Below are 25,167 nucleotides of genomic sequence, written 5' to 3' on the forward strand. Positions count from 1 at the left end.
TAACATAACCTAGTTCGCGTTATGTAGTACTGTATACATAATACTCTTCTCCCTACAGTATTAATATATTTATTGCTGATATGCTGATAATAGTTACGATGAAACATTCTTAACTATAATTTATTTTATTGCTAATTTACTTGCAAGTATGGAACATTTTATTATTTTCCTGATCCCATAAATATTTATTGAGTATAGTTTATATTTCCTTACAAGCAGTTGCCTTAAACATGACAAAACCTACACATTATTTAAATTGTATAGTATTTAATCGGATTTAGAAAATCGTGATCACTCGGAAATAAATCTGTGGTACTGTAATTAACCTTCAGCAATGTAGTTTTCATCATTTCAGTATTTCTCCACAGAGTGGAAATCCTTTAGTCTACAGCATCACAGTTATTCAACATTTTCCGAGTGTAATTGTCAAGAATTGGTTGGAAGAACTTGGAAAGTATCATTAGTTATCTGAGCATGATCACAGTTGGTTTTGTCATGTTTAAGACAACTGCTTGTAAGGAAATATAAACTATACTCAATAAATATTTATGGGATCAGGAAAATAATAACATGTTCCATACTTGCAAGTAAATTAGCAATAAAATAAATTATAGTTAAGAATGTTTCATCGTAACTATTATCAGCATATCAGCAATAAATATATTAATACTGTATTAGAAATGGCCATGTCAAAAATCAACTGGCAAAGCACAGGAATCAAAATCAATGGGAAAAGGCTGAACAATTTAAGGTTTGCAGACGACATTACACTTTTGGCTAACGACATCGATGAACTACAAACTCTAATACAAGATCTTGTCTCAGCCTGTCAAAAAGTGGGACTATCCATGAACCTTTCTAAAACCAAAGTGATGCTTAACAAATGGGCCCCAGCAGGAAAGCTGCATGTGGGAAACACCACATTACAACAGGTCAATGAATTTGTCTATCTTGGGCAACTTGTAAACATGAAAGGGGACTTAAGACCGGAAATCTTCCGACGTATCAAACTAGGATGGCAAGCCTACGAAAGAAATTCTTCAATCTTCAAATCCAACATGCCACCCCACCTAAAGAAGATAGTCTTTGACCAGAGTGTTCTCCCCGTACTGACTTACGGTTGTGAAACCTGGACATTGAGCGAGTTTGTTAAGCAAAAACTCAGAACAACCCAGAGAGCTATGGAACGGTTCATGGTAGGCTTGACGAAGAAAGACAGGAAGAGAGCGGATTACATCAGGTCAGTCACAAAGGTCAGTGACATTTTAGAAAGGGTATTTACCCTAAAATGGCAGTGGGCAGGCCATGTTGCTCGGAGAACTGATGGTAGGTGGACAAAGCTTGTGCTTGAGTGGTGTCCGAAAGATCATCTCAGACCAAGGGGAAGACCACCGGACAGATGGGATAAAGACATCCGGAAGACTACTGGGATCAATTGGCAGAACATCGCTCAAGACCGTCCCAGATGGAGAGACCTCATGAAAACCTACCTTGCTTCGGACTTAAAGAGGCCACATCATAAAAACGATTGAATATGGCTGATAGTGATAGTGATAGATGCTGCAAATGGCAAGGATGTTTCTGCAATATTTTCACTGCACAGTTTATTTTGTTGCCATTGGGTCATGATATCATGTTGCAAGATGCTTGAGCTCTTACCCACACTAGACACTACAGGTCCAGGATTATACGGGAGTCTGTGGAAATACGTAGAAATCCTAACAATTTCAACAGGGACACTGGCTATCAATTAAGTAATACCTGGTTGCCAGCCATTAAGAATTTACGTAGGTAGTTCCCTTCCCTGTCCCTTCACTATTGTTATTTCGTCTCAGTGTTTTCCAAATTCGTACGTTCCTCGTCGCCATATGTTTCATTCCAGGTTTGTGTCTATATCAGGGCCTCTCAGTGTGCATGCGCCTGTGCACTGCACTGCGCAAGGTGCAGGACACGACTTCACCAGTTTGACCAGAGTGCATACCCCCACTCCACTTCCCCTACACCTATCTCACCCATTCGGTCTGTCTTCGCCTTCTCCACCTTCCCCGCTGATTCTCCCCTCACTGCGAAATGTTTGTGTGCAGTGAGTGGTGATACTGTTGTATGGGACAATGTTACTGGTTTTAAAACACTCTTCTTCCAATTTGGTTTGAGCGGACAATTTATCTTCTCTAGCTCTTCTTTTCCTTTATCTTTGCAATGATACCAGTTATGCCTGGAGCAAGGGACCGTCTGACAGCAATTCTGAGAGCCTTCTTTACAATCAGAAATAGACGTACTCGCACGCAATCTAGTTTTCGTACGTCAAAACAGGAAAAAATACCTTTCACATATGCATGTGCTTCACGATGCAGCTTAAGAAAATCTTCCTTCGACAAATTCTCGTAGAATTTGCAAAGCCTTTGTATTGGAAAGTAGACCTTTTTGACTAACTTATCACATAATTACTGTCCCATGGATTAAGCATTTGGGTTTATTGTCACGACTAACAAAAATATACGAAAGTTCCCAGTTCGATTGAAATGGACTTTCGGAAATCTTTGCTTTCTACGAAACTGGTTACTCGATTGTTATGTTGTTATCTTGTGCTTATCTATTTCACTGATAAACAAGCTGTCTATCAGCGAACGCTTCGTTGCTCTCAGCACACTTCACCATACGAGTCGAACCGAGTTGAGCCGAGTTGGACCGATGCACAGTGCACTGAGTTTCTGCTCCTCGATTTGCACACGTGTGATTTTGGGCATTTGAGAAGCCCTGGTCTATATCATACACCTGTCTATGTCATATGTTACGCAAACACGTTATGTGAACTGTTTAGCCTGATTGTGATGGTTCGGTCAGCTTCCGCTTCGAACGCTAGTGTTGTGCCACGTCCTGGGGGCCATCTGGTGGCAAATGAACGTACCATTTCCACTTCTATTATAACATCCAAATTTCAGAGTGTCATTGTTTAAGAAGCCTTTCTCGTGGTCAGTCGAGATTTCTTCTGAGGATGCAGAGCACACAGTTTTCTGCAAAACGTTAAGAATTTCACTTTATGTACTTGACACGGCATAAGCCCAAAAGTCTATACAGTATCATGTCTATCAGTTTATTGTGTGTTTTGTCTGTGTGTTAGGTCGTCAGCCCAGAAGCTGGTTGTATCCTTAAATAGCACTCCCAAAGGCTATGCGGTTGCGGGGAAACCACAACAACTGATGGAGACTCCAAAATTAAGTGTACTAGGCAAGATGAGGAGTGGGGTAATAAATGTATTGTAAATGTAAGGAATTTCCTGAAGGGAAAGGTAACGTTTCTTGAGAGATACCGTAAAGCTCCCCCGATTTTGATGCTTCATTAAACATAGTAAAGCGCTGTCGCTAGCTCATGAAAATACATCTTCCAAGCAGGATGTAGGCCCTACATGTGATCTAGATTTCATTAGTGCGTTCTTTATTACCTTATGTCCTTCCTGATGTCAACCACATCAGGGGAGATAATGAGATGAAATGGATGACGTGATATGTGATAGTAAGAAGGAGGACGCCGTGCAAAGTGGCTCAGATGGTCAAGGCGCTGGCCTTCTGACCCCAACTTGGCAGGTTTGATCCTGGCTTAGTCTGGTGATATTTGAAGGTACTCACATACGTCAGCTTCGTGTCGGTAGATTTACTGGCACGTAAAAGAATTCCTGCGGGACAAAATTCAGGCACCTTAGCATCTCCAAATCTGTCAAAAGTAGTTAGTGGGATGTAAAAACAATATTATTATTGTTATTATTATTATTCACGTAAATGAGCGAATGATGTGGGTAGATTTGTCAGTGGGAGGAATTAGGATAAGAATTGTGTCCGTGTATTCACCATGTGAGGGTGCAGATGAGGATGAAGTTGACAAGTTTTATGAAGCATTGAGTGACATCGTGGTCAGGGTCAACAGCAAGGATAGAATAGTGCTAATATGGGCGATTTCAATGCGAGAGTTGGGAATAGAACTCAAGGATACGAAAGGGTGATTGGTAAATGTGGGGAAGATATGGAAGCTAATGGGAATGGGAAGCGTTTTCTGGACTTCTGTGCTAGTATGGGTTTAGCTGTTACGAATACATTCTTCAAGCATAAGGCTATTCACCGCTACACATGGGAGGCTAGGGGTACCAGATCCATAATAGACTATATCTTAACAGACTTTGAATTCAGGAAATCTGTTAGGAATGTACGACTTTTCCGGGGATTTTTCGATGATACAGACCACTATCTGATCTGTAGTGAACTAAGTATCTCTAGGCCTAGGGTAGAGAAAGTGAAATCTGTCTGCAAAAGAATAAGGGTTGAAAATCTCCAGGATGAGGAAATTAGACAGAAGTACATGGATATGATTAGTGAGAAGTTTCGCACAGTAAACAGTAAGCAGGTTCAGGATATAGAAAGTGAATATGTGGCATACAGGGATGCTGTAGTAGAAACAGCAGGGAATGCCTAGGAACAACTGTGTGTAAAGATGGGAAAAGGCGAACATCTTGGTGGAATGATGAAGTGAGAGCAGCTTGTAAACGTAAAAAGAACGCTTATCAGAAATGGCTCCAACCAAGGGCCAAGGCAGGCAGGGATTGGTACGTAGATGAAAGAAACAGAGCGAAACAAATAGTTGTTGAATCCGAAAAGAAGTCATGGGCAGATTTTGGTAATAACCTGGAAAGGCTAGGTCAAGCAACAGGGAAACCTTTCTGGACAGTAATAAAGAATGTTAGGAAGGGAGGGAAAAAGGAAATTAACAGTTTTTTGAGTAATTCAGGTGAACTCATAATAGATCCCAGGGAAGCACTGGAGAGGTGGAGGGAATATTTTGAACATCTTCTCAATGTAAAAGGAAATCATCCTGGTGGTGTTGCAAACAGCCAAGCTCCTGGGGAGGAGGAAAGTGATGTTGGTGAAATTATGCTTGAGGAAATGGAAAGGATAGTTTCATTGTCATAAGGCAGCAGGAATAGATGAAATTAGACCTGAAATGGTGAAGTATAGTGGGAAGGCAGGGATGAAATGGCTTCATAGAGTAGTAAAATTAGCGTGGAGTGTTGGTAAGGTACCTTCAGATTGGACAAAAGCAGTAATTGCACCTATCTATAAGCAAGGGAACAGGAAGGATTGCAACAACTATTGAGGTATCTCATTGATTAGTGTACCAGGCAAAGTATTCACTGGCATCTTGGAAGGGAGGGTGCGGTCAGTCGTTGAGAGGAAGTTGGATGAAAACCAGCGTAGTTTCAGACCACAGAGAGGCTGTCAGGATCAGATTTTCAGTATGTGCCAGGTAATTGAAAAATGCAACGAGAGGAATAGGCAGTTGTGTTTATGTTTCGTAGATCTAGAGAAAGCATATGACAGGGTACCGAGGGAAAAGATGTTCGCCATACTGGGGGACTATGGAATTAAAGGTAGATTATGAAAATCAATCGAAGGCATTTATGTTGACAATTGGGCTTTAGTGAGAATTGATGGTAGAATGAGTTCTTGGTTCAGGGTACTTACAGGGGTTAGACAAGGCTGTAATCTTTCACCTTTGCTGTTCGTAGTTTACATGGATCATCTGCTGAAAGGTATAAAATGGCAGGGAGGGATTCAGTTAGGTGGAAATGTAGTAAGCAGTTTGGTCTATGCTGACGACTTGGTCTTAATGGCAGACTGTGCCGAAAGCCTGCAGTCTAATATCTTGGAACTTGAAAATAGGTGCAATGAGTATGGTATGAAAATTAGCCTCTCAAAGACTAAATTGATGTCAGTAGGTAAGAAATTCAACAGAATTGAATGTCAGATTGGTGATACAAAGCTAGAACAGGTCGATAATTTCAAGTATTTAGGTTGTGTGTTCTCCCAGGATGGTAATATGGTAAGTGAGATTAAATCAAGGTGTAGTAAAGCTAATGCAGTGAGCTCGCAGTTGCGATCAGCAGTATTCTGTAAGAAGGAAGTCAGCTCCCAGACGAAACTATCTTTACATCGGTCTGTTTTCAGACCAACTTGCTTTACGGGAGCGAAAGCTGGGTGGACTCAGGATATCTTATTCATAGGTTAGAAGTAACAGACATGAAAGTAGCAAGAATGATTGTTGGTACAAATAGGTGGGAACAATGTCAGGAGGGTACTCGGAATGAGGAGATAAAGGCTAATTTAGGAATGAACTCGATGGATGAAGCTGTACGCATAAGCTGGCTTCGGTGGTGGGGTCATGTGAGGCGAATGGAGGAGGATAGGTTACCTAGGAGAATAATGGACTCTGTTATGGAGGGTAAGAGAAGTAGAGGGAGACCAAGACGACGATGGTTAGACTCGGTTTCTAACGATTTAAAGATAAGAGGTATAGAACTAAATGAGGCCACAACACTAGTTGCAAATCGAGGATTGTTGCCACGTTTAGTAAATTCTCAGAGGCTTGCAGACTGAACTCTGAAAGGCATAACAGTCTATAATGATAATGTATGTCGGTAATGTTGTTGTTATTATTATTATTATTATTATTATTATTATTATTATTATTATTATTATTATTATTATTATTATTTCCGATGGGGCCTGCTGAGGACCACGTGCCAATTTCAATTCAGTTCTTCATACTTTGTTGTTTTCTCTTCTGTTCCTTCCAATATTATTCATCCTTTCGCTATGCCGTATCTTTCTGTCCTCAGACCACTTTGCAGCAGGTTTCTTGTTCAGTATTCCCTGGAATCCTTCCATACTTACTACCCTATTTCTAAAAATCTCTCTGTCTATAGTTTCTTCTTCTCTTATATTATTTCTTTCTAAATCTTTCTTTATTTCTTGAATCCAGCTAGTTGTTGCCTTTTTGTCCCAAAAGTACTTGAAAATCCTTTTTGTTAATCTGGAATAATCCATTCTGTAAATATGTCCAAAAAATACTTCATACTTCTGTTGTTTTTGCAGAGCCTAAGATTTTTCTCATGATTCTCCTTTGTAGTACATCAAGTTTATCTAATCTATGGTTTAGTACTAGGCATTCACTTGCATATAGGCATTCCGGTTTCACCACTGTTATGTAGTGCCTTATTTTAAGATTTTTCGATAGACACCTTTTGTTATAAAAATTCTTTGTGGTACCATATGTATGCTCTTTCCATGTTGTGTACCCTTTCTTCTACTGCAGATTTGTCTAAACCATTTTCTTGAATTATTTCTCCCAGATATTTGAATTTCGTTACTCTTTCCTCTGGACCAATCTCTGTCTGTCTCTCTCTATTCGTTTAGTTGATTCTGACTCTCCGTGACCCCATGAACTAAAATACGCCAGTTTTTTCTGTCCTGCACTGCCTCCCGAAGATTTTCCACTCTGGAATTTAGTATTTCTGTGATGCCATCAATCCATCTCATTCTTTGCCACACTATTCTCCTTGTGCCTTCGATCTTCCCCAGCATTAAGTCTTTTCTAATGAATTGTGTCTTCTCATGATGTGTCCAAAGTAGCTTAGTTTTTGTTTCAGGATTAGGCCATCCAAGGAACACTCTGGTTTTATTTGCTGTAAAACGGACTTATTTGTTCTCTTCGCAGTCCAGGGGACTCTAAGAATTTTCCTCTCAACACCACAATTCAAAGGAGTCAATTCTGTGGCGTTCACCTTTTCTTATGGTCCAGGTCTCACATCCGTACATCACAACTGGAAAAAAAAACCCATAGCCCTTACTATACGAATCTTTGTTGTTAATGTTATGTGTTTACTCCTTAAGATATTGTCAAGATTGGTCATTGCCTTTCCACCAAGTAGCAATCGTCTTTTGATTTCCTGGCTACAGTCACCACCAGCAGAAATCCTTGAGCTAAGATAGTTGAAAACAGAGACTACCTCCATTTTTCTCTTCCTACATGCCATGAATTGACAGGTGTAGTTGCCATAATTTTTGTTTTCTTAACATTCAACATTAGTCCAGCCTTTGAACTTTCTTCTTTCACTTTCAGTAAGAGGGTTTTTAAGTCTTATTCATTTTCTGCCATCAGGATAGTATCATCTGCATATCTCAGGTTGTTTACATTTAACCCAGCTATTTTTATTCCTCTTTCTTCTTCATCTAACCCCACATTCCTCATAATGTGTACCACATACAGATTGAAAAGGTAAGGTGACACTATACAGCCTTGCCGTACTACTTGCTGAATCTTGACCCATTTAGTTGCTCCATATATGGTTCTCACTGTAGCTTCTTGGTCAGAGTATAAGTTCCGTATGAGGTTAATGATATGATCTGGTACTCCCATGTGTTTTAGTACTTTCCATAATTCATTATTATTGACACAGTCAAAGGCTTTAGCATAATCAATAAAGCAGAGTTACACATCTTTCTGGAATTCTCTACTATCCATCGAATATTGGCAATTTGATCTCTGGTCCCACTTCCTTTACAAAATCCAGCTTGTTCTTCAGGTAGCTCTCGGTCTACATACTGGAAAAGTCTGTTTTGTAAGATTTTAAGAATGACTTCTGGCATGTGAGATAAGTGCAATTGTTCGGTGATTCGAGCATTCTTTAGAATTTCCTTTGTTTGGAATTGGGATGAATACTGACTTCTCTAGTCTTTTACCCACTCTTGGGTTTTCCATATTTGCTGGCATACGGAATGCAAAACTTTCACTGCACTATCTCCGATTACTTGGAACATTTCTGCTCACTTGCTTTGTTTTTAGCAGTATTCTCTAGGGCTCATTTGACTTCACTTTCTAAAATTTCTGGTTCTGGACCAATACCTGTTGCCAAAAAGTTTGGAGCATTCTTGATGTTTGTAATACATTTTGTTTTTTTCTATGGTGATTCTCAAACCTGTCTCGTTGGCTATTTCTTCCAAGAGATTCATTTGTGTTGTTGCACTTGCTAGGTTTTCTGACAATATAACAAAATCGTCTGCAGATGCTAGGCAATTTATTTCAATGTCTTTGTTTTTTCCCTAAAGTTATGTTCTTTAAGCTTTTTCATTCCAAATTCTTACAATTTTCTCTAGAACACAATTGAATAGAAGGGGTGAGAAATCATCACCTTGCCGTACCCCTGTATTTATCTTAATAGGTTTTGTTATCTCACCCATAAATTTCACCTTTGAAATTATGTCAGTAATTAAGTTTGCCAATTTAGTTTTCACTCCAAATTCACGAATTGTTTTATCTATGGTTTCTCTATCAACCGAGTCAAAAGCCTTTTTGAAATATACAGAAGTCACAACAATGTCCTTTGAATTCAATATCCTATGGCGAATAATGGATTTTAAGTTAAATATTTGTTCTGAACAAGATCTACCTTTTCGAAATCCAGCTTGATACCCAGTTGCTTGTCAGGTGATGTTTCTACTCTATTCAGCAATATTTTTGAGAATACCTTGTATACAATTTGCAGAAGAGAGATGCCTCTATATTTATCAACCTTTTGTTTGTCCCCCTTTTTATGCATTGGGTGTATTAGAGCCACTTTCCATTCTTCTTTAATCCTCTCTGTTCTCCAAATATCTTCAAAAATTAACTGCAGCTCTTCAATAATTTTTGATTGAGACCATTTCAAAAGTTCAGCTGTTATAGAGTCTTATCCACTAGCTTTATTAATTTTCAGATTGTTAATTACTTCTTTAATTTCTTCAGCAGTGGTTGGTATATCTTCTTCCAGATTTTCAGTTGTTGGAGAGAATTTCAACTTATGATCGGGTTCAGGGCAGTTTAAAAGTTGATCAAAGTGCTTTGCAAGTATTTCACAGTTCTCAGCATTGCTTAGGCCAAGTCTGCCATTTTCGTCTTTGAAGCATATGCTAGGCGCTTGATACTCCTTTAATTGACTCTTAAAAGTCTGGTAGAAGTTTCGAGAGTTATTTTTAACAGAGCGTCTTGCAGGTCAATAAGTTGTAGTTTTTCAAAAGATCTTTCAACTCCTCTTATTATTCTAGCAGTGTCTTTTCTTTGCTGTTTGAATTGGTCATAGTGCTCAGTGTTTCTAGAGAATTTCCACTTTTTCCATTGTTTTATTCTCTCTTGTAACACATCTTCACATATTTGATTCCACCAAGGTTTCTTTTTAGGTCTGACTAGCCCAAATGTTTTCTGGGCTGCATTGGTTATTTCTTTAGATAAATTTTGCCACTTCCCATGATGAGATACTTTTATTTCTTCCTGAAATGTTTCCAATGTTTCTTGTGTAATTTGAAGTTATTTGTGTTATATTTGTTTACTCTTTCCCTTATTATTATTATTATTATTAGGAGGGGGGGGGGTTAAAGCTTAGTGTCGACATAGCCTACTGCTATCCGAATGGCACCAAGGGACCTACTCAGGGCTTTCCTTTAGCACCGCAATTCGACGGACGATTCACCATCAACAGCATTATTTCCCCCCACTCCATATAAGCACAGCAGTGAGGTTCGGGATTGAATCCAGGCTTTTGGCACGCAATCCAGTGATTTGAAATTGTATACCATCACCACTTTTACCATGCCAGCCAACATTCTGATAGTAAAAATATTTTCAACCAACGGGATTTGAAGCGACTAATCATGGTGTTGGACAATATAGACCTCACGCTTTCGCGATCACAGCCATCAGACAGCGCACTAGCACCGATAAGACCATTTTTTAGGAATATTTTTATGCTCCGCAGTTGCAGTATTCATGCCACCAACAGTATTTTATATAATATTATAAGGAGACTCTTGATGTATATTTAACTCCTCAATCTTTTAGGATTAGTTTGGTTCGGGAAAGCAATTTAAGGCCTGTAGTCTCCGATGTTAATGACAAAAATGCCTGTAGCATAATATCTTAAAGCAACCAGAATCATCTCTTCTGGTGAAATAGTATTATTTCGTGCAATTGGCGTTTTAATTGAATCCTTATTTGATGCAAGACAATCCTTGCTGTTTGCTTGTGAATTATAAATCCATCAAAAACACTGTTACATCCAATTTTCCAAAATGATAAACTTTTGTTGGAATGTGTCTTCTTAACCTCACTTGCACATCAAAAGCATTTCGTATTTAAACAAAGTCTTCAATAAATTCTTCCATTTTTCTAATGCTAATACTACATTCTAATTTTAGAACGCTTTCCATTTAAAGAAATGCTGCAGTACTGGTAGTCAAAACTAACCCTTCTAGGAAAATCACAGATACAGAATGTTTAATATAAATAGCAGTTCCTACAATATAATAGGTTACATTTTGAATTAAGTTTAAATTTGATACAAAGTTTAAGCCAATGTGGGGAAAATGGATGTTTGTTTAATCTGACTTAAACCAGATTAAAATAAACCTAGTGTAAACTCATTTGGAGAAAGTGGGTCTCAGAGCGTTACTTTAACCAAATACGTGTGTATTTCAATGCATTGCAAAATCTGGCATTGTGCTCTTAGTTATATTAATTTGGAAAGGGACTGTTTTAGACATGACTTAATACCTTGTCCAGTACTCGTCTTGAACAACTTATCAGAACCGACATGGCATTGACTCAACAAGCTTACAAAGTATTCCTCATGGAGGACGATCTCTTCCCATGCGTTCGACAAAATACGCCATTAAGTATCATGTGAACGTGGCGGAGGGTGAGGCAGTTTATTTACTGTATAAGGCGTTTTCACCTTGCCCACACATGTTCAGTGGGGTTCAAATGTGAAGCTCTAGGGATCCAGTTAATCAATTCAGTGGAGTTCTGCTCAGAAAACCAGCCCTGAATATGACAGACTGCTCATGTGGATTGGGAGTTGTCTTGCATGTCCAAGTATTGGTCTGATGTGAGGCTGTCGTCTATCCGATAAAGCACTTCAGGTCTATCAGACTATCGTATGAGTTGGGAGTTGTCTTACATGTCCAAACATTGGTCTGATGTGAGACAGCCATCTATCCGATGAAACACAACGCAACTCAGATCTGCAGCCATTGCGTGAAACACTCGGATTTTGACGTATCAGGCTTCCCGAGGCTTGTAAACATGAACCGGCCCGACCTCCACCAAACTGAAAGAAGTCTCATCAGAAATCACATGATCCCAGTTACGATTTAACTCCATCTCAGCATAGGTGCACCAGTCGATCATCATTTCACCAGAGAAAGAGAGATTTTTCGGGGGGCAGCTTTTCTGAAGTGGAGTTTGGTTTCTAATAATCGTTTATGAACTGTGTATGGACATCCAGGAAAAATGGTCTCTTGCATGATCTCTGCCGAGTTTATGAACTCCTGTGAAGTTTCAACTAACCTGTTGTCTTCTTCCCTAGTAGAAACCCACTTTAAACCAGTGTCCAGTAGATGTCCAATGTCTCCTGACACCTGCCACAACCATATCCATCTCTGAGCTGCCCTAGACGAACGGTTGCACTGAATCTCTGCCTGACGAATGCTAAAATTGCTGTGTCAGACGTGAGCCAGCATTTGGTCTCTTGATGCTTATGAATAAAGTGTCATGTCAGAATGGAGTGAAGTATTGAGTTAGCTCTGCCAAATTTACTGTTTTTATTGCCTGATAGCATTGCAGTATATTCATTAAGGAATCATAAAAAATAATAAAAAAATAAAAAAATCAAGCTGGGATTCGAACCTCAGCTTGTATTCTAGGTATGAATTTTGTAGTCCACAACTGAACCTCTGCACTGTACAGGAGTGTGCCATGTGCTTATAATTTCATAGTGCTATATGCATAAGCAGGAGAGAGAAGGGAGAGGATAGAGTGAGAGCATCTGACACAGTAATTGTGAAGTATATGCTTTGTAGCAAAACTCATCCTGCTGACTGTACAAAGCCAAAGATAACCAAAGTGGACTTTCTTATATTTCGTGCCTCCCGAGATACGACAATTTTTTATTGTTCATCTGTACATAATGAATGAACATATACTGTAATATGCGTTATGTTTTTCTGACTTATAAGAAAAATCTTGTGACAGAACTTGATCTGTAATATTTCTTTCAGATGCAAAATAAAAGAACTTAATATTTGTTGCAGTTGTTACATTTCTTCACACGAAAAATAGTTTTAATTTTTGTTACAGGTATGTGCATGGTGCCTCCTATAGTACGTAGCCAGCAGTGGAAAGCAGGTCGCGGAACTCTTGCCCGATGTTCTTACAAAGCCCGTTGTCCTGCTTGTTGGCTTAAACTGTGCCTTCGTTCGTTTAACATCCCCGAGCAGTTACGTTCAAATTTAGTAGCAATGCTTCCTCTAGAGATGAGGAGTGGATTAATACCAGAGAAACAGGCAGCTTTGCCTCCAAGTTGCTTGGCAGCAGGCAGTCCGGCTACGCCTGTTGTAATTGACAAGACTTGGCCTACCAAGGTAACAGCTCTGTTTCAAAACGACAGTTTTACTGAGAATACAGTGACATCACATAGGAACAAAAAGAAGACTGAACAAATAGTGGAGAAGCTCCAAAGTAAGCGGGAAGGAAGGAGTCGGAGGAACATAAAGATTTCACAGCGTGAAACCCGAAAAATCCTCAGAAAGGCCTCTAAAAGTGTATCTGCTTCAAAAGGTGAGCATTGCAATTGAAAATCTAATGTTCTATTCAGATCTTTCTTCCATTTGGTGCTATTTTCATTGTGTGAAGATCTAGAACATAACTGAGAAACAGTTTGTTTTGTAGTGGATGGTAAGCTCTTTCTCTTTATGGAAATCTATCAGTACAACATTGGGTGCCCTAAAAGTTCAGTCATTTCATATGCTTTTCTTGCTGTTATTTTTATTTCTGTTTCCGTATGTCTTTGATGTGTAGTTTTAAGATTGAAAGCTCCTGTATTGTTCGTTCATACATCATTGGCTGATTGCTTTTCACTGTATGATTTAATGGTATGGTATTGTATTGTGAATTTACAACTCCTTCACTGTAAAATGCGTAGCTGTTGAATTTTAGTTTACCAGTGAATATACTGGGTCTAATTACACTGCCCTCCAAGAAAAGCATATTTTGGTGGAAAACTCAGTTAAATGTATACTGCATATGATTACCATATTTTTTCCAATATTTATTGATTGGCTAGGGTTCCATGATTATTACTGAAGGAGAAGCAAGAATGAATAACATAACTTTTTATACAGTATTGTAATCCATTCAACCTTGGTGAGTGCTCCCGCAAGTTTCTTATTTATTTCATGCCATTATTTCTGGATTGTAGTTGCCCTTATTCCTTTGATGCTTATTGACCCTATCTGATCTTTACCTGAGGGGTTTCTGAGCCATAAATAACTCATCAGCATGCCTCTAAGTCCCGCGAACTTGGTGGAATTGTTGAATGATAGCCGTAGCTACCACTGTGTAGCAGAGTTTTGCGTACATCTCCTACAATGTCAAGAATTTCATTTTGGTCTGTATTGAAACAAAATTCACAATGAAAGATAAAGATAGGGTTTTCCACCTGTTCAGTACTACAAAATAGTGAAATTATTAAAACATAACATTTTTACTGTCATTTTTGGTACCAGTTTCAGCAACAACCTCCTAGGCTGATGATGGCAAATAAAGTTGCCGAAACCGGTACCAAAAATGACAGTAAAAATGTGATGTTTTAATAATTTCACTATTTTGTAGTATTGAACAGGTGGAAAACCCTACCTTTATCTTTGATTGTATACATCTCCTACAAGCATTCACCAGGCTGTGAAACGTTTTCAAAATATTTATACCTACCATAGAAAACTCGGTTCAGGCTTTCGCAGATTCACTTTTACCTTGCAAGATCGCTTTGTGAGGCTACAAATGTTGAAGAACTGATGTCTTACAGGGGTTGAGGCTTGGAGTAGTCTAATTCAGGTCCACAACGTATCTGTGAGTGAGAACACAGCCAGAGATTGAGCACTGCTGGTGAATGAACATTGGATTGAGGATCAGTATGGCGACATACTCTACAGTGATGAGTCCAGATTTAACCTGAGGTAGCCTGAGAAAAGCACTAGGGTGTGGAGGATGGCAGGTGAACTATTTGCCCCCTGTACCTTTGTCGAGTTTACCTGTTTAGAAGAGGTTGCGAGATAGTATTGGGGGGGGGAGAGGAGCAAACTTCATATAATCATACTGATCTTTTACTCATTGAGAACGGTGCCCTCACAGCACACAGGTACATTGAGTAGATTCTCATTAATCGCATAATGCCATTTCCATTCGCTTTCAACAAAAACTTTGTGCTTTTGCATAATAATGCAAGATCCCGTGCTACTCAGTGTTACCAAGTTTCTTTCGGAGGTCAACATTAGCACTTTGAACTGGCCAGCCAGGAGTCCAGACCTCAACCCTATTGTATCTATGTGGGACATAATTGGTCGTCAGATTCGGCATCAAGTTTTTAAGAATCTGGCTGAACCAAAGGCAGCGGTGTGAGAAGAATGGGAGAACGTACCAGAATGGGACATCCGGGGCTTAATCAAGAGCTTGACCAGAAAATTCATGGCGGTAATTGCAGCCAGAGGTGTCAGTTTATCCTATTGATCATTTAATCAACATCCAACAAGTTCCCAGACCATTTCCCTAATACTTTCAGCATTACCATATTTTAACATGGACCCTGGCAGTGAATTGGATCTTTTTCCTGAAGGTGTCAGCCATCCAAAAATGAAAATGTTAATCAGCAAGTATATATTTAAAGTAATTTAATTATACTCATCTTATGAGAAACATTTTTTAAAATGTATGGAAAAAACTTTCACCTTCAAGTTATACTAATATGCCTGCTCAGACAATAAAAATGAATAATTTAATGTGGCTACTTAAGCCTCAAATAAACACAATTACATTTGAAATACAAAATTTACCTATTTAGGAATAGTTCGTTTTGGTTTAGTAGCCCTGAAAAGATTGGGCTATGCACAGTCCAACCTTGCACTCCTTGCACCACCATCTACTTTCTTACTTTCTTTTCGCAGTGATTCATCAGCCTGTGTCTCTTTGTCTAAACAAAAAAATAAGTCCAAATTTTTGGAGGGGCAATGTATTTCTATTGTTTGCATTCAGAGTAAAATAATCCAGCTATAAACTTACGTTTGAAAGTGACTGTAACAAGATAAAAATCTTGCCCAAACTATCACTTGATACGTGATCTGGTTTGTAAGCAGAGTCTTCATCTATTTCTGAACCCTTTTCTCCCAATAAAATGTCAAAGATATCGCTATCGTTGACCTGGCGTGATTACATGTCTGTACAGTAATGTTTGTACAGTAACACAGCTGACAGCGCAAAATATTTGGCATGCTCAGCACCTGCCCCATCAAGTGCTTCAGTAGAGGTCACAGACAGGAGAAACTACCTTTTTATAGTTTCAGTTTGAACTTCCCGATAACTGCAGCATTCTAGTGGACACCAGATAAACTACTACCTCCAAGCAAGGAATGGGAACCGTATGGGATACGTGCAGCTGACTGTAATCCGCGAAAATGATGCCCGTATGGCATATGGGCTCTGTCCACAACCAGGAAAGCAGTGAACCCATATCCTGTTCAGGCTTAGTGTTAAAAGTGTTCAGACTTATGTCATTTAAATCAGTAATTTTGATAAGCAGACAGTCTGTCAGATTCTGCTTCTTTTAATTAAAAAACCATTTCTTCTCAGATCGAAATGTTTTGAGCATTGTTGTTTTTGGATTAGGTATGAAAATATTCTTATTTTAATTCTGTAATTATGTTTTGAAAATAAAAGTAAATTTTGCTACCTTAAACTGAGATTATTTTTTAAATGTCAAGTATTACTCTTTTTTGGAGGGCAGTGTATTTCCATTATTGAGAATAAAAGTTGTTTACCTAGTATTTTCTCAAATGATTTCATAGAATTTGGAAATTTATTTAACATTTCCCTTGATAAATTGTTCCACTTCATCTTCATATTATGATCTTTCTTACCTTTAAAAGCTCCTCTCAAGTTTGTCTACTCATGTCATTCCATTCTATCCCTCTCCCCAATCCTAAGTTTGTACCATTTTCATAACACTGCTCTTTTGTCGGAAATCACCCAGAACCCATCGTACTGCAATTGAATGTCACTATTTCACCACCTGACGATAGAGTACCAGCTCTGAAACATGTTGTGGAATTCCAAGTTAATACAAATTGTGACTGGTAACAGTATTAATTATTTCATAATGAGCTCCTTAGTTGTTTTCACATATGCTGTGTGGACCTCGAACCAGCCTTCAAATCGAGGTGAATGAACCTGGAACCTCAGGTAAAAGGCAGCATTGCTACCTCTAGATTACAGAGCCATCTATGCAATATCATTAATGAAATGAAACTGCAAGCTTGCTTCTCTCATTTTCCCTTGTCTCCTTCCCTCCCTTGCATGACAAGTTTTCTGTTTTCTCCTTGAGTGTCTGTGCGTTTAGAAGTGTACAATAACATACTCATTACAAGTGATTAATCTCATTATGTCAACCATATTGAATCTCAGTAAATTAAAATTTTACAATTGATTTACTGTATTGATATCACTTTTGCAATACTTTACAATCTTTGTGACTAGGAAACTGCTATGTATAATATTTTTGAAGAAATACTGACCTGCAGCACATACTGTATATTATGAAGAGTGAGAATTCCTGGACAATATTCACACAATATTGAACCTTAGGTGACAAACCCATACCGACCAAAGTTCTAAACTAAAATAGTCTACGTAGTAGCTTTTGCAGGCTACGGCGATGGAATGAGAAGGATATGATTGAATTCACTGCTTATTTTGTTTGGGTTATAATTCCACAGAGCTGTGTGATGCAGTTCACAATGGCACATTATTCCATGAAAACATATATGTCTTCATCTACATGATTCTTCAGTTCTTTCTCCCTCATATTGCTCTAAAACTGAATAAGTCCTGTATGTCTTAAGATATGTCTTGGTCTGTGCTAGTTATTTTCCATGCTTCATACCTGTATAGTGCCAAACTTCTCATTAACATCTCTTGAAACACTTGTCTCAGTTCAAAGTGGACACATTCCATTTTCCCAATATATTTCCCACACCACGGTTCATGTTTGTGGGTTACTGTAGTCACGTCCTAGTTCGTGAACCATGGGCAACGGCTGAGTGGCCTAGTAAGTGGTCCTGAGAGTCGAGATACCAGTTGCTATGGAATGGGAGTGGGCATCTCGGACATATTCTGAGTCATGGCCCTCCTTGTGCTCAGGCGGCTAGGACTATACAATTCACCGGGGTCCATAACCCGTTAGAGGAGAGATCCTCACTTGGACTATGTGCAAGTAGGACAGCATCCTGCTTCATGAATTTACCGAACTCAGAACATTTTAAGCAAGCCTCGGACCTATGGGAGTAATGGAGTCCCACTCCCATTTGACAGGCGAGGGACTCCTTGGAAACAACTTGGCGAACAAAATGGAATTCGATGGGGAGCTATCAATATTAATTGGGGCTTATGGAAGAAAGAAGGTAGAACTGGCTGAGGCAGCAAGCTAGGAGTAAGTGATATTCGGGTAAGGGGAGATAACTAGGAAGAGATAGGAGATTATAAAGTGTACTTGACGGGTGTTAGAAAGGGAAGGGCAGAGTCTGGGGTAGGGCTCTTTATCAGGAATACCATTGCACGCAACATAGTTTCTGTTAGGCACGTAAATGAGCGAATGATGTGGGTAGATTTGTCAGTTGGAGGAATTAGGACAAGAATTGTGTCCGTGTATTCACCATGTGAGGGTGCAGATGAGGGTGAAGTTCACAAGTTTTATGAAGCATTGAGTGACATCGTGATCAGGGTCAACAGCAAGGATAGAATAGTGCTAATATGGGCGATTTCAATGCGAGAGTTGGGAATAGAACTGAAGGATAAGAAAGGGTGATTGGTAAATGTGGAGAAGATATGGAAGCTAATGGGAATGGGAAACGGTTGCTGGACTTCTGTGCTAGTATGGGTTTAGCTGTTACGAGTACATTCTTGAAGCATAAGGCTATTCACCGCTACACATGGGAGACTGGGGGTACCAGATCCATAATAGACTATATCTTAACAGACTTTGAATTCAGGAAATCTGTTAGGAATGTATGAGTTTTTTGTGGATTTTTTGATGATACAGACCACTATTTGATCTGTAGTGAACTAAGTATCTCTAGGCCTAGGGTAGAGAAAGTGAAATATGTCTGCAAATGAATAAGGTTAGAAAATCTCCAGGACGAGGAAATGGACATGGATATGATTAGTGAGAAATTTCGAACAGTAGACAGCAAGCAGGTTCAGGATATAGAAAGTGAATGTGTGGCATACAGGGATGCTGTAGTAGAAACAGCAAGGGAATGCCTCGGAACAACTGTGTGTAAAGATGGGAAAAGGCAAATAACTTTGTGGAATGATGAAGTGAGAGCTGCTTGTAAACGTAAAAAGAAGGCTTATCAGAAATGGCTCCAAACAAGGGCCGAGGCAGACAGGGATTTGTACGTAGATGAAAGAAACAGAGCGAAACAAATAGTTGTTGAATCCAAAAATAAGTCATGGGAAGATTTTGGTAATAACCTGGAAAAGCTAGGTCAAGCAACAGGGAAACCTTTCTGGACAGTAATAAAGAATGTTAGGAAGGGAGGGAAAAAGGAAATGAACAGTGTTTTGAGTAATTCAGGTGAACTCATAATAGATCCCAGGGAAGCACTGGAGAGGTGGAGGGAATATTTTGAATATCTTCTCAATGTAAAAGGAAATCATCCTGGTGGTGTTGCAAACAGCCAAGCTCATGGGGAGGAGGAAAATGATGTTGGTGAAATTATGCTTGGAGAAATGGAAAGGATAGTAAATAAACTCCATTGTCATAAGGCAGCAGGAATAGATGAAATTAGACCTGAAATGGTGAAGTATAGTGGGAAGGCAGGGATGAAATGGCTTCATAGAGTAGTAAAATTAGCGTGGAGTGTTGGTAAGGTACCTTCAGATTGGACAAAAGCAGTAATTACACCTATCTATAAGCAAGGGAACAGGAAGGATTGCAACAACTATCGAGGTATCTCATTGATTAGTATACCAGGCAAAGTATTCACTGGCATCTTGGAAGGGAGGGTGCGATCAGTCATTGAGAGGAAGTTGGATGAAAACCAGTGTGGTTTCAGACCACAGAGAGGCTGTCAGGATCAGATTTTCAGTATGTGCCAGGTAATTGAAAAATGCAACAAGAGGAATAGGCAGTTGTGTTTATGTTTCGTAGATCTAGAGAAAGTATATGACAGGGTACCGAGGGAAAAGATGTTCGCCATACTGGGAGACTATGGAATGAAAGGTAGATTATTAAAATCAATCAAGGGCATTTATGTTGACAATTGGGCTTCAGTGAGAATTGATGGTAGAATGAGTTCTTGGTTCAGGGTACTTACAGGGGTTAGACAAGGCTGTAATCTTTCACCTTTGCTATTCGTAGTTTACATGGATCATCTGCTGAAAGGTATAAAATGGCAAGGAGGGATTCAGTTAGGTGGAAATGTAGTAAGCAGTTTGGCCTATGCTGACGACTTGGTCTTAATGGCAGACTGTGCCGAAAGCCTGCAGTCTAATATCTTGGAACTTGAAAATAGGTGCAATGAGTATGGTATGAAAATTAGTCTCTCGAAGACTAAATTGATGTCAGTAGGTAAGAAATTCAATAGAATTGAATGTCAGATTGGTGATACAAAGCTAGAACAGGTCGATAATTTCAAGTATTTAGGTTGTGTGTTCTCCCAATATTCCACTGCAGAGTAGAAAAGACTGATACGCATTAATCATAAGTCAGTCGAGGCTCTCCAGGAACTGCGACAAAGCAGGATGTTATTCCAAATCAAACATTCTGAGAGATTTCGGAAAATATTATGTGCCCGGTTGGAATCCGGAATGTGAGGCCTTGTATGAAGAATATGAAACAACAGGCAACCATGAAGTAGGTTCACAGCTTCTATGGTCAATAGACAATACTAGGAGAGAAAAGTGGGAGGCAACTATGAAAGACATGGATTTTGCAAAATCGAGTAGAAAAGCTTGGAGAGTCTTAAATTGACTTGCCGGAAAACATTATTCTAAAAAGCAGTGCACTAACTTGTGCCCTGATGCCATTGCAAATAGGATGGTAATATAGTAAGTGAGATTGAATCAAGGTGTAGTAAAGCTAATGCAGTGGGGTTAGAATGATTCTCCTATGTGTGAATGCAGTGAAGAATAGCAGACCATGGAGCATGTCATCCTGCGCTGCCCTCTTCATGCCTACTCCGGAAGCCCCAGCGACCTGTTTCATCTTTCAGAATATGCTGTAGAGTGGCTGAAACACTTGGACCTGGACCTATAAATTTGTAGTTATAATTACCATACGATTGAATAAAGTCTTCTGGCACATGTTCCTGTTTCAATATTCACTTTAACGATCTATACACCCATTTTAGTCCAATAGGCCCAAAAGCCGTCATCATTTCCACCTAATTTCATCCACCCCTGGTGCCTTCCCCATTTTCATTTTAGAGATTGCTAATTCCACAAGACCAGCTACAATGCAAATTATTAAAGAGAGATGAAAATTGCTCTGTGTGCCCATCTCCAAGTGGGTTTACAGTATTATGAGCCTGTACAATATCACCACAATTTTTTAAATTTTTTACAACTGCTTTACGTCGCACCGACACAGATAGGTCTGATATAGATGTTGATTCCCATAGGGAACCTGAAATATTTGTCTCAAATGAGTAAATTTATAATACCAATACAAATGGTCCGTTATTGGACATGATAAATTTTCCTGGTAACACATTCCTGGTTGCCAGCGTTTCGCCCCAGTGCGCTAAGTTGGGCTCATCAGTGGGCTTATCAGTTGGTAAGCTGATGAGCCCAACTTAGCACACTGGGACAAAACGGCAACTAGGAATGAGTTAGCTTGAAAATTTATGATGTCCAATAATGGACCATTTATATTGGTATTATGAATTTACTTATTCTGGACAAATATTTCAAGTTCCGTATGGGAATCAACATCTATATCATTTGATGGCCAGGCAGGCATTAATTTCTTGGTAATGAGACAAAGAGTATTGGCACTGCCGGTGGCTCCAAGTAGCCTATGCAGTGGCCTCCATGGTATGCACTGGCCATGCGTCTTGGTGGGTGTGCTATTTACCCACTGATGAGCACAGCTTAGTATACTGGGGCAAAACGCTGGCAACCAAGAATGAGTTAGCTGGAAAATTTATAATATCCAATAACGGACCATTTATATTGGTATTACAGATAGGTCTTATGGTGATGATGGGATAGGAAAGGCGTAGGGGGGGGGGGAATGGCTGTGGCCTTAACTAAGGGTACAGCCCCAGCATAATGGGAAGCCATGGAAAACCATCTTCAGGGCTGCAGTTAGTGGGGTTCTAACCCACTATCTTCCGGATGCAAGCTCACAGCTGCGCACCCGTAACCGCATGGCCAACCCACCCGGTGAATGCTACCTGTAAGGAAGAAAAGACTCCAGAAGATTGGACAAAGGGCATTATAGTTCCCCTCTTCCTAAAGGGAAGCATGTATAAATGTGGCAACTACAGAGGAATCACTGTCCTGCATCATGGATTAAAGCTGATGGAGAAAATCATTAATAACATCAGCTACTAGAAGAACGATATGGATTCAGGGGTTATAGAACAACCACAGATCTCACATTTGCTGATAGGATGATTATAGAGAAATACTGGGAAAAAGGCAGACATATCATCTTTGTTTTCTTGGATATAGGAAAGGCTTATGACAGCTTGCCTTGGGACAAGACATGGGAATGTCTAACAAGAAGAAAAGTACGAAAATCTCTTATGAAAGTGCTCTGTTTTATAACCATTGTCAGAGCTGTGTACAAAATAGGAAGTGGAGATTCCCATTGGTTTGTCACAACTAAGGCAGTTCGTCAGAACAAGGCAGTGAATTGTCAACATTATTATTCATCACTGTAATGGATTAAATCATAAAGAGGGTGAAACAACAGAAATACAGAAATGATTTTAAGACATTTGCTTTTGCATAGGATGTAGTTGTATGGGGTTGCACAGACGATGAAGTACAGTAGACAGTAAACATATGGAGCTACCAATTTAAGGTGTTTCACCTCAAAATCAGTCCTACAAAAACAGTAACAATGAAGGTGAACAGGCAAGGAAGACATACAAACATTATGCTAGATGGAAAGAAATTAGAAGTTGATCGTTTCCAATACCTTGGCAGCAGTGTAATTCGAGATTGCCGAAGCTCAGCTGAAATCACTAACAGCGTTCTGAATGGAGCCTATTTTTACCACCAAGTCAGGAACCTCCTTTGCGACAGTGAATTAGCTTTGATATCTAAGACGACTTTGTATCAGGCCTACTTCGTACCAATAAAAACTTACGGACTCCTCTAAAATTGCACCATCAGCAGAAGGGTTAATAGCAGACTCCTGGCTGCAGAAATGAAATTTCTGAGATCAATTCTTCAGAAATCAAGACTAGATAAGATCAGAAATGAAATGATCTGAAAATACATCCAAATGAAAACACTTCGTGAAATTCTAGTAACATCAAGATTGAAATGGTTTGGTCACTTGAGGAAATTGGATACAAACAGAGTAGCAAGGGAATGGTTTGATAGGGACCTGGAGGGCAAGCGATCTTGAGGCAGGCCAAGTACAAGATGAATATCCCAAATAAAAGATCTGCAAGTACGAGGTGTAGAATGGTGTGAAATTGAAAGGAATATATCTGTGCAGACAGAAATGGAGAGCGCTCTTACACCAAATCTGGGAAACTGGAGATGGCTAAATTATATGACTTTTATTTATTTAGTTAGGTCTGTAGCAGTGGTCCTCTCTGCACTTAACCGCATAATTACAATATGATAAATAATATAATATATATATAATAATAAATATAATTAGATATGTAAAAATAATTAACAACGTGCATCAAACAAAGAAAAATATAAATCAATTATAAGAAACAATACATCATAAAGGATACATTCTAGGCCTGTCCATATTATGCCATAAAACAAATGTAGTGGTAAACGGTGACTACTTACATTCTATATATAGAGAATGGAAAGATTAAATATTACATACATGCTCTTATTTGTAGTAATAATAATAATAATAATAATAATAATAGGTGACAGTATTAGTTTTAGGAAATAACTGTGTATTTTAATTTCAAAATCACAGTCACCTACATACCATAAGGGCCTAACCATGCATTCTATCATACATCACCATTCAGATGAAACAGTCAGGGGTGTTTAGAAGGAAATCTCTGCAAGCAGCCTTAAATTTTTTTTATACGTCTTACAGTTCCTCACATCAGCTGGAAGTGTATTCCAAAGTTGTAACCCAGTCTTAATGAAGGATTTATTGTACATAGAAGAGCAGTTAATAGGAATAGCGAGAGAAGAACCAGCCAAATCTAGTAATAAGATTATGGAATGAGACAGGAAATGAAATTTTGAAGAAACGTATAGAGAGAGATTTCATCTAGAGTCTGATACACCGATGTCAGTATGTGTAACTTTCGCCGCCCTTCAGGTTTCAGCCAGAAAAGAGATTCTTAGCTGGTAGTTACTTAAGAATCGTAACTCAAATTGAAAGCAAACTGAAGACTAGAGTTCAATGCTCTTTGCAGTTTTATAGTTTGTTCGCTAGTTGCATCAATGAGGACCACGCCTCAGTAGTCAAGTTACAATATCAGTGTTTAATGGATCCTCCTGTTCAGTACAATCTAATATATTTCATCTGTAAAGATGATGTTTCTATATTAAACATGTATGTTACATTAAACAATATAATGCTTAAAATATTTTAACATCTGGTACATTAAAATCATATTGTGACGTCCTAGTAGCTTCTTCTTCTTCTTCTTCTTCTTCTTCTTCTTCTTCTTTTGAGACCACATTGGATCACTTTAATCAACCCTTTGGTTTGTCGATTTCTTGGTAGGAACTGTCCGAGCCTTGCGGTCCTCCCAGTACTTCTTCATATGGTGTTGATATTCTTGCCCTTTCTTTTGTAGATAATATGCTAGTTAGGATTTTTCTAGTAGCATATTATAATAATCCATAGCCTATTTTCAGTCATTTGACCGGGTCAGAAGGGAATGAATGAAGCCCCATCTAGCGACGAGGATAGGAATTGTGCTGGCTGCCGAAATCAGTCGCACTCCTCTGGGGTAATGATTAATGAATGATAGATGAAATGAAATGATTTTGGAGAGTGTTGCTGGAATGAAATATGACGGGAAAACCAGA

At 39.0% G+C, this 25,167-nt stretch overlaps 1 protein-coding gene across 1 annotated transcript in view; it reads left to right on the forward strand.

The window, feature by feature from the left end:
• trx (trithorax) overlaps positions 1 to 25,167 on the forward strand; it is a 261,612-nt gene that overhangs the window by 58,235 nt on the left and 178,210 nt on the right. The window contains exon 4 of the mRNA XM_067138870.2: positions 12,994 to 13,473. Coding sequence (XP_066994971.2) covers positions 12,994 to 13,473 — 480 coding nt within the window. The remainder of the gene's footprint in view (positions 1 to 12,993; positions 13,474 to 25,167) is intronic.

The sequence above is a fragment of the Anabrus simplex genome, chromosome 1 (assembly GCF_040414725.1).
Source record: "Anabrus simplex isolate iqAnaSimp1 chromosome 1, ASM4041472v1, whole genome shotgun sequence".
Taxonomy (NCBI): domain Eukaryota; kingdom Metazoa; phylum Arthropoda; class Insecta; order Orthoptera; family Tettigoniidae; genus Anabrus; species Anabrus simplex.